At 31.8% G+C, this 17215-nt stretch overlaps 1 protein-coding gene across 2 annotated transcripts; it reads right to left on the minus strand.

Annotated features, from left to right (window-relative positions):
* Positions 1-8001: 8001 nt before the first annotated feature.
* On the minus strand, positions 8002-16858 carry LOC137813952 (uncharacterized). Of its 2 annotated transcripts, none has more exons than XM_068616447.1 (8): positions 16492-16858; positions 15529-15700; positions 15034-15213; positions 12109-12189; positions 11866-12029; positions 11012-11148; positions 8924-9039; positions 8002-8492 (listed from the first exon to the last, which is right to left on the minus strand). In XM_068616447.1, exons 1-8 carry the CDS (start codon positions 16620-16622, stop codon positions 8244-8246), a joined length of 1230 nt encoding a protein of 409 aa, XP_068472548.1. In that variant the 5' UTR covers positions 16623-16858; the 3' UTR covers positions 8002-8243. The 2 variants fall into 2 exon arrangements, with proteins under 2 accessions (XP_068472548.1, XP_068472549.1); XM_068616448.1 differs by having other exon boundaries at positions 15529-15758; positions 16492-16699.
* Positions 16859-17215: the final 357 nt, after the last annotated feature.

The raw sequence follows: 17215 nt of genomic DNA on the forward strand, positions 1-17215 counted from the left end.
AAAAAAAAATATTATTAAGTTTGAAAAGAAAGTTAATAAAACTTAATATGTTAGTAATATACTTTTAATTATGATCTAAAATTTTAATTCGATTCAATAATAAAATGTTCATATTTTTTTTATCAGCAATAAAAAGTTAATAATAATAAAATGTTTATAATAATTATATAAATAGTTACAATTTTGAGAAAAAGATATGTCATTATCATACATTAATTATATTGAATATCAAAAATCGAAATCTCACTTGAACGTTAAAATACATTTTACATATATCATTCAAATCGAGAGTTTGCATAAATGAAGAGAAAGACAAGGAAGAGACCAAACCCAAAATAACCGATCGAGAAGGAAGATATTAATTCTCTTATTCCAATCCGTTCGAGAATGTTTTTTCAACATTTTTTTTATGCTTTTTCTATCACTAACAAACAACACCCCCAAATCGGAAAACCTCAAAAGCCAAATTAAAATCCTTCCTAAGATTGGAAGGAGACAAATTAAGAGGCTTAAATCATGCCATCGTAAGATTTACGTGTCATTCTTTAATACCACTCATAAATAACATTCATCAGAAAAGTTACTTTTGTATCATTGCAAAACACTTACTGTTTATTACTTTTTCCTTTTTCTCCTCAGAAACCTTTTGTCTTTTATTTATATTTCCTTCGAAAGTTTTAGTTTGACATTTATTATTACTTCTTCCTATCAAGAAAGAACAAGAAATATATCATATTAGAGTAATTAATAAATGAAAGAATTATGCTTAACTGAGAGAAATGTAATTTTGACTTCATCTGTAATTATCAATAAATAAAATGAAAACAGAACAAGTATATATCAATGGAAAGCTTTTGAAGATGAATAACACCTTAAGGCACATAGTAGTTAAGTTTATCCTAAATTTTTATTATGTCATTTACTATATTATCCATGCAATAAAGAGAATCAAGCTAATTAAAAATAATGCTTCAATAATTATGTATATTAATGAGATTATCTCTCATGCTATATGCTAGCTTTTTTCGGATTAGTATAAGCCCTATAGCATGTTCTAAGAAACCAAATTAAAACTTTTTCTTCACAAGTTATTCTTAAAAAAAAGTTTACGGTTTTACTAATACACAAGCACCAATGTTAATTCATAAGTTAGTCCATGATTGTAGATAATATATATATATATATATATATATATATATATATATTAAATAGCTAGCATCTATCATTATCTAATTTTTCTTTAGAATGATTCCCTATAACAATAAAAAGTAGAAAAATGAAATAAGTTAATTTTAAAACATACTAGTTTTATGTTTTAGCGAATGTTTTGATTTGTTTCTTAGTATTTTGCTGACTAACCTCAAAGAATTGCGTTATTCAAACAGTGTCGTCTAAAAAGAATAGTGTTGGAAAAGAAAAACTAATTTGACGTACATTAACTTAGTTATAGATTTGCATCATAACAAAAAAAAAAAAAAACTAAAAATCTTCGATGATATCTATGTCGAAAGCAGGAAATATTGACTCAAATAGTCAAACAACTACAATTAATTAACACACAAAGAATATTGTATATTTCTAAGTTTAGCATCGTGCTTTAAATATATCAGTTTAATGGTGGTTATATATCAGCATGTTTTTCTATAATCATATAGCTGTATTTGAATCTGTAAGCTTTTCATCATCAGTGACAGCTATTAGATTAGTTAATGATTCATTTGGTATAAAATGTTTGAATTTGATTTACAGTTTTAAGAGAAAAGACATAATTAACATGATTATTTGAACACTTCAATTAAGTAGAGGCTTATTATTATGAGCTTCTGAAAAAACAAAAAGAGAAAATTATAACAGTGCGTGATCGAACACATCAATTTTCAATCAGGATTTCGCATGCTACTAAGACTCCTTTCTGGGTTATCTTCTTTCAGGACTGTGAATATTGATTGCAATTGAAAAAAAAAAAGTAGGGAAAATCTTAGGATTGCACTCTACTCTATAACACCCTCTTTTTCAACCTGTTGTTTAAAATTCATTAAAAAATTACAATTTTTTACAGCTCAATTTTTCTATATCTAATGGTTTTTATAAAGGCTTAATTAACTAATTTAGTAGATAAAAAAATATTTGATATTCACTCTAATAATTATTTTTAAAAATGTTTTAATATTTTTTTCATTTTAATTATATTGGCTATACATGTGAATATATATTCAGAGTAACATTTCAAAATATTCTTCATATAAAGTTAAAATTAGATTACAATGCATTTTACTTATTCTTGGTTAAATTTAAAAAAAAAAATCATGATTAAAGTTATTTTTGTAAAAAATAATTAACACAAGAGAGTATCTAATGAAAATGATAAAAAGTCAACCTTTAAATTGAGTGTTATAAATAAAATGAGTGGTATAATTTGATAATAACAGTAGAAAATGTGTTTGAAAAAAATGTGATAAAAATATATGTTTATTTTTGTTTAAAAAGTAGATTAACAAAATGATTCATGTCACATGAGTCTGAGTTTAAGAAACTCAAAATCCCATCTCTCCCCGTCTTTCTTCTCTTACTCATTCATTCCCACTTTCTCCCACTCAAACACAGCCAATTTCTCTCTCTCTCTCTCTCTCTCTCTCTTGCTGTTGTAGCAATTTCTCCACTGAGCTGTGTGGTATTTGTCTTTGCCTAGAGACTAGAGTTTAGTGTTTCTTTCTTTCTCAGCAAAAACAAAAACAGAAAAAACTTGGCTCTGAAATTTGTACCAAACATTTTCTATATTCTAAGAGACTGGCAGCAAGTTCTATGCATGTTGGCTCTCTCCTTGCATTGACTTTCCTACTCTTCAAACTCCTAGGCTCCTATACAAAAGATAAATCCCAACCAAAAGGCTTCTTTTCTTGATAACATAACCAAAGCCAAAAGGGTTTTTCATCTCTCAGCCACACACCACCAAGCACCAAGGAGTGTAGTGCCATATTCCCCTATGCAATGATTTGTGTGAAGAGCAAGAACCAAAAGATGAGCTTTGTTATCCTCTTTCTGCTCCTTCTTCTGCTCTTACTCTTGAGCACTACCCCATGTCACGCAGCAGCAGGGAAAGCCAGATTTGAGAGATTCAAAGGTGGTTCTTCGGCTTCTCAGTTCAAACCCTTTAACTTCCGTGGTGCTGACCTTCAAGGAAACAGTGCACACAAAGAGGGAGACCAAGTTTTTGGTGCAGACAAAAGGAAAGTGTACACAGGTCCTAATCCTCTACACAACAGATAAGTTACCCGAAGAGACATCCTCAATGTTTCGAGTCGTGAAATCCTATTTCTTAATTTTCTCTTCCTCTTTTTTCCTTCTTAATATTATTATTACATTTTCAAAGCATTTTTTGTGCTTTATAAGTGTTTTCCTTTTCCCCTCGGTAAGTTCACAGATGTATATGAAAATTCTTAGGTTTGAGATTATATTGTTGATGATGAGAGAACATATAGTTAAAACTATTTTTGAAGAGAAATGGTATATATGATGATGATGATGATGAGTTTTCAGATATATGAAAACTATTATTTTTTGTGCTTGTTGTTGGTGCGATGGAGCGAATATTGGTTAGGTAAGGTAAGGTAACGCCATGATGATGGATGTGTTTGTTTGCATGCTTCCAGGATTCTCACAGACATCATCAGGTTTTCTCTATTTAGCTAAGCTCTTGCTGGCTCACAGAAGAAAGTGTGTAAGGCTAGCCCGCATGTAAAATCACAATAATAATACATTATTCAGTAATGAATATTGTGATATAGCTTTATGTACGTACATTTATTACATTGTAATTAAAACCCTTTTTAGTTTTGGTAAAAACCATCTTTGTTTTTACAATTATTCATCAGTTTATATACGTTTATCTTGTATTTTCTATGTGAAAAATGCCACCTTGTTTTAACAATTGTTCATCAGTTCAACTATTTTACTTTGACCCTCTTTGCTCAAATGCCCATTTCCTTGGTGACAGTAAAACCTGATCCTGTTTTTCTGTCTTCACTGTGAAAAATTAATTTAATGGTTGATCCACTGCATTTATCTTAATTCTACATGACCAGAATGTGTAAACTTCTATAGCTTGTTTGGTACGTACCACACCACCATAAAGTTTACCTGCAGCTAAAAATTAAACCTTAATTTCATAAATACTCTCAGGTTTTGTGGCAATATAGATATGTATTACTGGGGCCCAAAAATTAGTCAACATATAATTTCATCGATAAAGTTAAAAAATTAAAGGTGTCCTATAAATACACAGTGATTCTTGTGAAATGAACCGTGTGATGAGATGAATTCTGAGCCATGGATCTGCATAAAAATTTTCAACCTACAATAACACTTTTAATCATGAAGCTGAGCAAGAATCAAATGTCCATAGCCGTCCAGTCATCTTAATTTCTCTTTGGTGATTATGATTCAGGCCCCACCTTAGTTTCGTTTTTTATTCTGCCTATGCCAGCCTTATATCCACTTACTGAAATAAATAAAGAATTCATGTTCATACACTTAATTGACTCATACCTATGTCAATATTTACTGCTCTGCTACTCCTTAATTTTTATTTGGTTACCTGTTCATATCATCTTCAATTCAACCAAATAAGATATTCCTAATCTAACAAATTTCCCTAATGTTTAAAACATTTTTAGAATCTAACTTAAACCAGTAGTCAAAGGAAGGTCAAGAATTAATTGCAGTTTATACCGTTTGGAAGGAAATATATGTAGTGTAATAGTGATAGGGTTTACATTTTAAGGACACCCTTCTAGCCAATATTGCCAATATTGCAGTGGATACAATAATTTTTTTGGGTACAGAGCATGCAATTATTTTGAGAGCAGATATTTTGTCCTTCATCATTCAAACTGTTTTTGTGCAGTGTGAACAATTTCTGTTTGGCTGCAATTGCATCAGAATTATGGAGAATCCACAAACAGCCAAATTTGACATTTAATGCACACTTAATTAAATCCTGGTCAATTTCCAGCACCAGTTGTTGAGACAGTAATTATTTTATTCTACTCCGTCATCACCTCACATTACTATTCCTTTCCTAATCAATCTTTCTAGTGGCTAAAGAAAAAAATAGTGAGCATTTATTCAATATTTTCAAAAGTGTAAATATATTTTATCTTCATTAATATTTATAAAATATTACAAAGTTAATATGATGATAATATCTCTAGTTAAAAGTGGTACATTAATGAACAACTGTGACATTTAAACGGAGCCTTAAAATCTAGAATTATATAAGTTACATAAGACCTGCATATGAAGATGCATGGGACAAGAGAAAGATTTGAAATGTTGAGAAAAGAAGAGAATTTGGTTAACCGTTGCTAATGAGTGGTGTGGTTGAAGAAAAAAACAGAAAAGAAAAACAAATGTGAGGAAAGCAATATCATAAGAGCAGCTCACGAGCATGTCAAGTCATTTTCCGGGCAACAGAATGTCACAGTACGCATAAATGTACACGACAAGGCTGGCATTTAAAGTAAGGTTTCACGTTAAGAGAGACTCATTTGAGTATCTTTAATGAAATGAAGCAGCAAGCATTGATGATGGTGAACAGGAAGGACAAGAGATTTTCCATTTCATTTGAATCTAGAGTTTAATTTCACTCTCATTTTTATGGCTAGTTGGGTAAAGTGGCTCATGTTTGAGGACAATTAGGACACACAAGAGCAAAGATTTTTGAATGCTTGTAGCAGTGGAACTTGGATGGGGAAATTGGACTAGCCCTTTTACCCAATACACTGCCCCAGAGGAAATGAGAGAGGGGTCCAAGTCTATATCACAAATATAGTAATGAGATCTTAAATTTCTCCTTATAGCATTTGCATGCTGGATTTCTTGCTGGGGACAAGAAAGTACTTGGACACACAATATGCAGAAGAAAGTTATTCCTCACTAGCTACATTCAACAAAATGAGGAATTAGGTGCACCTACTTAATTTCTGATATCAAGGTTTAATGAATTGGATGGTATTCATTTGATGGTGAAATTGAAGTTAACAAAAAATAAATTTCACTTCCTAAGATTGGATCCCTCAGCTCTGAGCATTTAGAAAGAAATAGTACAACAGTTTGATGCTGACATACTATTCACCATTACATATAATGTGAGTGCTGTGTATGTGAGTTTGGGATAGATTTTTCAAGAGAAAAGATTTTGTGAATTGGAATTACAGTGTATGAGTGAGTCTTTTGTGTTTTGGTAAAAAGATTAACATGTAATATTTATGATTATTTTTAAACCAAAGACTCAGAAGTATTTATACACCTGCATTCAACGTTTAGAAACTTGTTTCTAGTTTTCTCATTCTGATTAAAGCTAAATACGGTTTCGTTTAATTCAATTTAAAAATTTAAAATAAAATTTGGAAGACATGGTGTATATTATTTATTTATTATTATCATGTAATTTAAACCTTTTTTCATCAATAAACAAATTATCTGATTTTATTATTAAAAATTACCATACATGTTGGTTATTAGAAATTCAAAAGGGAACAAATTTATATTTTAGCCAAAGTTGTTATACTTTTCCATTAGTAAAGTTTTGTTTTATTAATTCTATGGAACCCTAATAAAAATTTAAGAATTTTGGTACAGATGTTGAGAAACTTTCTTTCCCTCGTTCTCTCTTCCTTTCCTTGTTCAAACTGATTCAACAATTGTACCAAAAAAGCATGTAGTACCATAGCAACTCTCTTTTTATAATTGGATTCGGTATTTACTTCACCAGATAATTTTTCACCATGTACCATGTGTTTGTGAGGGTGAGATGTAAGCAAGTCAAACATACTAAGGAGACAGAGTCCTGAGTGCATTTAAGGTGGTTTTAATGAAAGAGCATAGATTGAATTGAAGTTAATGTTAAAGTGCAATAATAACTGCCTGACTTATGCCATCAACAACTCTCAACTACTAATAATTTTCAGCTGTGACAGTACACAGATCCTTTGTTTGGGAGAAAATCAAGGAGGAAGCAGACAACACAGAACATCTCTCTTAAATGGATATTACTGTGTCAGTTGTAAAAGGATTGCTTAAAAGCAGGGTGAGGGCTAAGATTTTTTCGGACAGATATGGGATATGGGATATTCAGCTTTCTAGTTTGTTACTTACTAATTTAGTACTTTACTTGTGAGTAGTTACTCCTGTTAATGAGATTCTTTATGTGCACCAGAAGTAAGGTGTACAGATGACATCAATACATCTTTTGCAAAAACACAATATTCACAATAGTAAAAGCAGATGCACAGGAAGGAAGAAACAATTTACTGTCACAGTAACACAGGATACTGATAATTCTTTGCTTCCACATCCCATGACCAACTGCAAAAAACTAGGAACTTAAACTTATGATGTGATCTCATATTGTAAATTGGAAACATTAAGTTCACTTCCATTCATTATAACATATCAAACACCTATATTTCAATATGCTTTGCTTATCTGTATCAAATATTAAATCGATATCAATATTTTTGGATATGCACAGGAGACATATCCAGAACTACAAAAAAAATAGTGAAAAATCAATATAACGAGACATATCAACGTGTATATAGTGTAGAAGCATGGAAGCACTTTCCATTCATGCATGAACTAAAGATAATTTCAGAAGAGACATGAGATAGAAAGTGATAAAAAGTAATTTATGATGACATTTTGTTTTTGTAATGTCCAAAAAGTATATATATGTATGTATGTAATTTTTATACATTAACATGTATCTGCATGTATCATGTCCAATATACTTTGATCATAATGTAATCATATCATAGATTGCGATGAGTGCCACCTAAGCTTCATTAGAAGCTTCCAAATCAAGGACGCAACAAAATAAAATTAGGATCACAGCCCCTGGAATGTATTCCAAAAAGAATTGCAAGAAAAAATGTCTATATTGTAAAAGAAGAAGTAATGATTTCAACTACTATATTGTAAAAAATGTGTGAAAGATGACAATAGCTGAACTCGGACATTTTATTATTTGTTATGTTCAACATGTGATGTCTCTCTCAATAATCGAAGCGACTCAACGGGCTCAGAAAACAAGCAGAAGTGAACAGCATTTCATTTACATTGTGTTTGCTGGCTCTATCTTTCTATTGGCAGGGCCCACTGGACAGGAAATACCTACATAATGCGTACTCAACAGTGGACAAACAATGTACCTATCATGCAGGTGCATGACTAGCTTTAGTTACTCATAGTTTGGAGGCATGACTAGTAACTTTACTCAAAGCAGTAGCTGCTTTGGAACCAGATGCACGTCCTAAATGTCTGCAAATGAAATCCCCAGCAAGCATAAGCTTTCCAAGGTCCACGTTTGTTTTCACTCCAAGTCCATTCAGCATGTATACGACATCCTCAGTGGCTACATTCCCAGTTGCACCCTTCGCATATGGACAACCTCCAAGACCAGCAACAGATGAATCCACTGTGCTGATACCCATCTGTAAATAAATGACCAGACCAGAATTAACCAAATAGGAATTGTTTTGGAAGATACACAGAAGTTGTGAATCTTCAGTTATACTTCTTTCTACCATCCTATAATAAGATAGCTGCACATGCATCTCCATGTTTAAGCATGCAAAGTTAACTTTTAGGCTGCAAAAATAATTATTATCTTGCTTATCAGAAGAAAACGATCAGGGCTATATCATAGTTGTTAATCCAATTTATTCAACTTAATGTGAACATGACAAATTTATAGCAAGGGCCAAGAGTGCAGTCCAGGTTAACCATTTTTACAGAGGAGCTAAACAAAGATTGTCCAAGTTGTCGATTTTGCTGTGCTGATTGAGGGAGGATCAAATGTAATAACATACAAAATCCTACAGGCTGTCCCACTAACATGTCAGTATCCTAAAATGTAGCTTACCTGAAGTGAAATTAAAATATTTGAAAGTGCCTGACCATAAGTATCGTGAAAATGGACAGCAAGCATGTCAATTGGAACAACATCGACAACAGCTTCAAGCATCCGAATGACAGTACCTGTAAAGATGAGTAAGACTAAGTCAAATTCAGAAAATATGATAAACCAAAACAGTCAGGATATAGGACCATCAAAATTAAGTACAATAGATCATACCAAAGAACTAAATGAAAGCCGCTTTGGTGTGTATTGTTAAAATCTAGGAAAGAGAGAAACATTGGAGTGAAACCATGTGTTTCCGAGACAACATAGATGCTTTATTTATATTGACAAAAGGGAATCAATAAAATAGATATAAAAGATTTAATATCCTCTGATTACGATAATGATATGGAAATAAATATAAATGTTCGTAATAATCATATACAATCTATCTATTTGTGATTATATCGGATTACCTCCTTATTTCTATAACTAAAACATCTATGTTTTGACAATTAGACATTCAGTTAATCATCTTGATACTACAGCTAATAGGAAACATACTTGCACCATTAACTTTTAGAGATAATGGCTTTTCTAGAGATTTAACTAAGATAATGGCATTTCTAGAGATTTAACTAAGATAATGGCATTTCTAGAGATTTAACTAAGATAATGGCATTTCTAGAGAGAGATGTCCTTTTTCTCACATCAAAGATCCCAATCTCCTTAGATATCTTATTATATCAATTATAGAAAATACCACATTTCAATAAATTCCACCTCGAATAAGAAAAAAGGAAACTATTTCCAAAAAATATCTACAGCGACCTCATGGAACTATAGAACTCTTTAGGTATAATTACCTTTTTGATCCCTACACAGGTCAATAGTAAATTTAGTCTAGTGATTTTTAAAAAAAATAATTTCGTCCTAAGTTTTTTTTTTAAAAAGTATGCAATTTGATCCCTTCTCCAAAATTCGCATGAATGACCTTAAAGTGTGATGATGTGACAAATAGAGTGACACATTTATGAATAGGTGGATTCCATGTGTAAATCAGAGTCAAATTTGGAGTCATTTTTCTTTTCCAAAACCTTCAACCTAAAATCTTTACACGGGTGTAGAAGATCCTAAACATTCAAATTGCTTGCTGCAGGTGTGGATTTCCAAAATCAGATAACTAACCAGATAAGGATTTGTTATGCAATTGAGTTGGTGTTGATGTGTTCTTTATTTGTACCCCATTCTGATTTCAATGAGATGTAAAAAGTAAGTAGAAGAGACATGGACTTAAACTAACTCAGAAAATTAAAGTTCTTCTACAATACCCCCAAATCAATTTCTTAATGTTCTGCAATACCCCCCACTCAAAAACCCTAAAATGCTTTATAAACCCAAAAGAATGTTCCTCAATTTTCTTGTTTGCCCCACTAACAATTAAATGCTAATCCTCAATTCAAACCAGAATGGCGCAACTGGAAGGCGCAGGCGGTGCAGAGGAAGGCAAAGCCCTTCATCGTATTGAAAGAAGAGAAGGGAATTTGAGTGAGGGTGAAGATGAGGCTTGATGGGGGAGAATGGAAGGGGGGAAGAGAAGGGTGTTGCAGAACCAATTGCAGAACTCAATTGCAGAATCAATCCATGCCTGTGTAAAGATTTAGATCCAATTTGAAGGTTTTGGAAAAGAAAGATGACTCCAAATTTAACTCATATTACACGTGGAGTCCATCTATTCATAAATGTGCCACTCTATTTTGTCACATCATCACCATTTAACAACGTTCATGCAAATTTAACATAAAGGAGCAAATTGCATACTCTTTAAACAAACTTGGGACAAAATTGATTTTTTTTAAAATCACTAGACCAAATTGACTATTGGCCCTTAATGTAGGAACCAAAAAGGTAAATTATACAAACTTTTTAATAATGAGGACCATCTATGTGCAATCCATCATCTAAAGAGTTGAGACAACATTAAGAGTCAAGTCAGATAAAAAAGATTGATGGCCTTCTTTAACAAGTCAGATAGATACATCAGCGAGCACTGTAACCAAAGCTAAACTTGCTTACACAACATAAGAGACAGCAACGAAAGAAATTTACCAGGTGTGCCTACACCAATTGTATCACCCAGTGAAATCTCTGCGCAACCCATCTCATACAGTGATTTTGCCACATATGCTACTTTCTCTGGGGCAATATTTCCTTCCAGAGGACATCCCACAACACATGATATATATCTGAAATACACATTTGGTCGCATGACTGGTCATAAAATTTACTATGATGAATTTTGAATTAAACGTAAAGATTAAGATGATACTGCTTGAAGATTATGCAAATCATTTAAAGGAAAAAATAGTAGATTGTAAGGACAAGTAGGAGTCCAAGACACATTCTACTATCTGCAAAAGCATTTCTATAGAATCTAAATCATCTTTCAAGCTATGCCCTCATCCAACCAAATGTAAGTTCAATATCGAGATATTATGGGACAACAATCTAATACCAAATACTGTCATCAACAAAACAAATCAGCATCTATTTCAATTTCAAATAAAATAGATATCAAAACCTATTATTTGATCTGATGCCACTAAATCAATTAAATCCTACAGCTAAATGAATCTGTCAACATGGCAGTAGTTTTTCAGCCCAAGAATTATTTTTTTTCACTAATAGATGTAAATTACCAAGCCATTAGGGACCCCTATCAATCCAGGTCAAAGTGGAAACATTTTAGAGCCAGAAAACTCATGCTTAATGATTATTATTAAAATATTAAGTCCCTTAGCGTCTGCAAATCAGAATGTGTCCAATAAAAGAATTTGACCACATATTTCAAAGATCATTTCTGTTTAAACTATAAGAAAATGTATACACGTGAAGTCTCAGAAAATGCAAAAACTTATCTATATTTACAATAGAGATTGACAAGTATAAATTGAAAAGTATACCCACGAACTGGGATCGAGAGGCTTCCAGCAGCTGAAGCAATATCACGGCAACGAGCAAGATTTTCTTCAATGCCACAATTTAAATTTGCTTTTGAGAATGATTCAGAAGCTGCAGGAAAAACAGCCACTTCTTTAGCTCCAGCAGCAACAGCTGCCTCAAAACCCTGGATGAGAGGGGTTCAGATAACCATGTCCACCCACAAATTCAAGATTTATATTTTTACCGTTCAATATAACACTTACTTTAATGTTTGGAGTCAAGACAGGAAACCTAGCACCTTCAACATTTTGAATTGCTGCCAACACATCCTTTGCATCTGCCAACTGAATTCAGTTGAAAATATGAGAAATGAGTTGATCAGGAGATCCCATTATTCATTAAATATTTATAAAAAAGATATTTAATTGAAATGCAATTTTGAAAGCACAACAAAAATCATAACTTACACTTCAACCTTCAGCCACAGACCATGTGAAGAATTGAAATGGGGAATAGGTTATCAAAATGCAATTCAAATCATCATTTTCCGCACTAATTTTTTAATTGAAAATAATGTTTTATAGAACCAAGGCACTCAAAAACATAATGAAAAATAGCAGAAACATAATGAATTATGACACAATTTGTCTGGAAAATCTCAATTGAACCATTTATCTCAAAAAACAAATAATAAGTCTCAACTAAGTCAGAAGTTGTCTGGAAAATCTCAATTGTACCATAAATCTTTAAAAAAAAGTCACAACTAAGTCACAATTTGTCCGGAAGCTAAAAGATAAAAATACCATAACACAAATAACCAAATGAAATCATTAGTCACAATTCATTGTGTCTTCCAAGTGAGGTGCAAATAGAGTAAGTATGTGATCATGTGAAGCCTCTTTTTCAAAAAGAAAGAAAATAAAGCAATGGAACAACCAAAAAGGTTGCAGAGTCATGTGAATCCCTATTTCAGAAGAATGAAAAAACAGAGCAATGTAATGATCAAATAGGGTGGTTTAGTGCTCCTTTAGTTCCTTTCCATTTTAACCATGTAAACTTATCTAAACTTTTCAATTTCTTATCAAAATTCGTGAAGGAAAAGCAAAAAAGAAAAAGAAAAATTGCTAAATGATGCAATTCATAATGGTGATATTGAATTGCACCAACTCATACATGTAACCCACAAATCAAACATGATACTGATATGAAATGCTAGCAGTCATATTTTGTGCAAATTGAACGGTCAACTATATGAATGAAAAAAATGCTTGAAGAAAAACGTTTTTCCTTGTCATAAACTTAGTCGAGTTAATCACTATTTGAAAGAATATGTAGTTAGTAAATCTTTTTCTGACGAAAAACTGATATTGTCAAAACTGTGTTGCTTATTATGTATTCTAGAAAGCTTTTTATTTTATCCTTCCTATAATTTTATTCTTTATTACAATAGTATCATGTCATTAATACTAAGATTATGTATTTAAAATCAATCCCATAATTACTGGGATTTGTTTCCTTAGAATTAGCTCTCTACATTTCCTAAAATGACCAACAGACTCATGTATTCATAGGTCTAATTGGCCTCATTATTGTAATACAAAAGAAATATATTATTCTTTCTAAATTTGAGACCAGGGATAGGTTATGGGCCCACTAAGGTGAGTATTGCACCCACTTATATATTAAAATTTGGCCAAATTTCTAGTCGATGTGAGATCTCCAATACACTCCTTTCATGCTGAAGGAATGAACATCTCGAGAATGGATTAAATATTTATGGATGGTCTAACAAGAGGACAATAACGATGGCATAATAGCCCCAAAGAACTTGACTAGGATAGGCTCTAAAACTATCTTAGTGAATTTATGCCTAATTCAACCTCACAAAACTGGCTTGTAACGTGAGGATTGTAGCCCACTTATATATTAAAATTTGGCCTAATTCCTAGTTGACGTAAGATCTCCAAAATTTTCACCAAACTTTCCAAAAGTAATAGTACTTGCTAACCGTTCAAGCATGAGCATAAATGTTACAAACACATACATAAATATACATATATTTAGATTTATAAAATGACACCGTTAACCAATTGTTATGCAAAAGATTGAAACCAACAAACAAGGAAAGAGAAAGAAAGAAACAGAAACACACGCACACACAAACAAAGTGGAGATGGAGCAAGACTTGTATATACATGATATTTTTAATTTTGGTGATACAGCGGATACGATCATTATGTCACCCTCTACTGTATACAAGTCACCCATATATAAGTGAGACAGAATGGCATAAAGTTAGTTTAGAACTGAAAATAGAAACCTAACTAACTAAAAAATAATAATAACATATTGTTGTTGGCCACCAAACTGTCCATCCGGCTAGACGGTCTAAATCTTCAGATGGTTTAACTCATGGAGAGAGAGAGAGAGTTCAGGGTATGATCTAGCACCAATATTTTTTCTTTTAAATATGAGGCAAACAAACCATATAATCCAAATCATGTCTCTCTATCGACAAGAGTCCATTTTCCTTCCCATGAACCAGCAAATCAATAGCTCTTGTATCTAAAAGGTCATTAATACTCACATGCTTAGAGACATTGAAGAAACAGTGCTAAAAAATTAAATTTAGCAGACAGAATCTCAACTAAAAAAACACATTTTAATGGCAATATCATTCATTAACAAATATCCAGTAGTTGGACACCACTAATTGACAAAGAAGGGACACGTTTCCCCTACTTTATATTCATAAATTTATTCAGAAACATATAACGCCCTCCCTGATTTGATATAAGCTACTAACACAGGACCGTTGTGATCACCCATTTCCAACAACTTTTCAAACAAATTGTTGAATGTTTTCAGAACAATATTAAAGATGAGGTACATTAAAACAAACAATAATAAGGCACAATACGCCACACCAGGTCATATATCAAGCGAAAAGGCTGAACCATCATTCATTATACCCCAGCAAAAAAAAATACCAGAGAAATGTAGGAAGATTAATCGAGATCTCTGGATACATTAAACTGACAAATAACAGATAGTATATGTAATAAAAAAAATGTAAATATGTTCAAAAAAAGTCCCAAAAACAAAAAATTAAGATGTGTAATATTAAAGAGTAAATGACAATATTAAGGGGAATATTACAAATGATTGTTTCTATAATATACACTCACCTGGGGTACCCATTTTGGTGAGACAAAACTTGTTGCCTCAACAACAGACAACCCAGAAGAAACCAGTAGTTGTATTAACTCAACTTTTACATTAGTAGGAATAATAGCCTTCTCATTTTGCAATCCATCCCTTGCACCAACCTCCACTATCTTTACATAGTATGGAATAGTTTTAAGAAGCTGAACCATTGTAGTGTCAGTCATATACTCTCCAACAAGAAGACAATCAGAACAAAAAAAAAAGGGTTAAAGAAAAAAGGAAATGCTTAACTAGATATAACTACCAAACGATCATATTACTTATCAATGTTGAATGTATGAAATCAAAATTTCAAATAATGGATAGCATTTTTCATGAAAAAGAATATATAGGTTCAACATAACAGCTATAATTATGTATTAAGGTATGCATGTGTTATCTTCCTTGTTTAACAACATATTAAAGTTAAAATACATAACAAACAGGAAAAATAGTATACTTAAGATCAACTGCACCTTGCTTGAGAATCCCTTTGTGCATATATCATTGCGATCAGATGTAAAATGACGATTTATCACATAGCATGAATCATGACTACAGTAATTTGGCCTTGAAGTCCAGTTGAGGCATTGAGATATATGGTATTTGTCAAATTCATTCCTAACCTCTCTTGTGTTTGTGATTTCCCTAGTGTATTCAAAATTGGGAAAGTAAAGATCATCGCTAAAGTAATGACCATTATTTCCTTCAAAAGTTAACAAAATAACATGATTAAATCAGCAAGGAGTAAAACCAAACAATACATAATAATAGTATAGACTTTCTGCAGTGTATACACACATATTTTACACTTGACCCGAACATTAATAATTTATCAACAACATTAACATTTCCTTCTGCAGTATATATTTTATTAAACCTTTAACATCCTCAAACATGATTCATGTATAAAGCTACAACTTGTCATCGTCTATCCTTAATTTCTGTAACCCAGTGACCAAACACAATACATATATCAATATTCATAACACTCACAATTCACAAACATGCAGAAGAAGATGATGATCGCAATTCACATATAAAGTTCATACTCCAATCCTAGCGAGGAATCACAACACAGCAACCCTCCTAATTCTACCCAAAAAATATCTTCAAATTACAACATATGAGTTTCTATAGATTAAGATGGACTAAAATTTCGTAGTGCCTTCTTAACTTACACGCATTCACCATCCAAACAATATTCAAGTCGAGCTCAATAAGAATTATTAAACAGAAAGCAAAAATCAAACAATGGTTTCCCTTTTAACACTAACACAATAAACCCAGAAAGAGCAAACTCATTCCGATTCAAGAGGCCCGAACTCCAAGCAATTATATCAAGACCCAAAATTTGAACTTTACTGTGAGAGGATCATTCGTGAAACAATTTCCGCATAAATAGAGAATACAAGCAAATGGGTTACAGGGAATATTACCGAACGTGAAGAGATTCATCCCCACAAGTGGGAAATGTGTGAGAAGCTGAAGAAGGTGAAAAGGAAGTAGCAAGTTGCAGAGAAGGATTGAAGAATGGACGACCCCTTTGTAGAATCTTATGCAAAGCCATGGAAAAAGAAAGAGTTGCAGGAGCTTAGAGGAAGGAAGGTGGATGAATGAAGATGGTTTAGTTTGGCTATGAGAGTGTTGTTCGATTATTGAAACTAAACATTCAACAAATTAGGACTTGTATTTGGATAAGGACAAACATTATAATTATCACTTTCAAATCTTTAGTATCAGATCTACTATGAGACCGTGCATATCCACGGCCGTTTTTTTTTTTTTTGATTTGATTAGGAACATAATTTTAATTTATCATTAACATTTAATATTTAATCTTTGATACAATACATTTTTAATCATTTTAATCAAATATATACATTGTTATTTGAAAAAATACGTTATTTAATGTATATTAAATGATCACTTCAGCATTTTTAATGTAGCAAATATGAATTGAATATATTTTTAGATTTGGTATAAAAATATGTTAATAATATTAATGAATTATATATTTAATGTCAGTAATTTAAATTGATTATATAGAACTCTGTAGGTATGATACTTAAATCATGAATTTGTTAATATAAAGAAATAGTGAAATAAATGATACCATTATCCGTAACATAATTTAAGTTATGTATTTAAAATATGCAATTA

Source organism: Phaseolus vulgaris, chromosome 1 (assembly GCF_000499845.2).
Source record: "Phaseolus vulgaris cultivar G19833 chromosome 1, P. vulgaris v2.0, whole genome shotgun sequence".
In the NCBI taxonomy this organism is placed as follows: domain Eukaryota; kingdom Viridiplantae; phylum Streptophyta; class Magnoliopsida; order Fabales; family Fabaceae; genus Phaseolus; species Phaseolus vulgaris.

What these genes read in the sequence shown, in the direction of transcription:
- LOC137813952 (XM_068616447.1), bottom strand. Translation starts at nt 16,622, where the DNA reads ATGGCTTTGCATAAGATTCTACAAAGGGGTCGTCCATTCTTCAATCCT. An exon ending in GATGAATCTCTTCACGTTCG is followed by an intron (nt 15,701 to 16,491) that starts GTAATATTCCCT and finishes TGAATACACTAG; the next exon opens with GGAAATCACAAACACAAGAG. An exon ending in CTCTCGATCCCAGTTCGTGG is followed by an intron (nt 11,149 to 11,865) that starts GTATACTTTTCA and finishes TGTGTATTTCAG; the next exon opens with ATATATATCATGTGTTGTGG.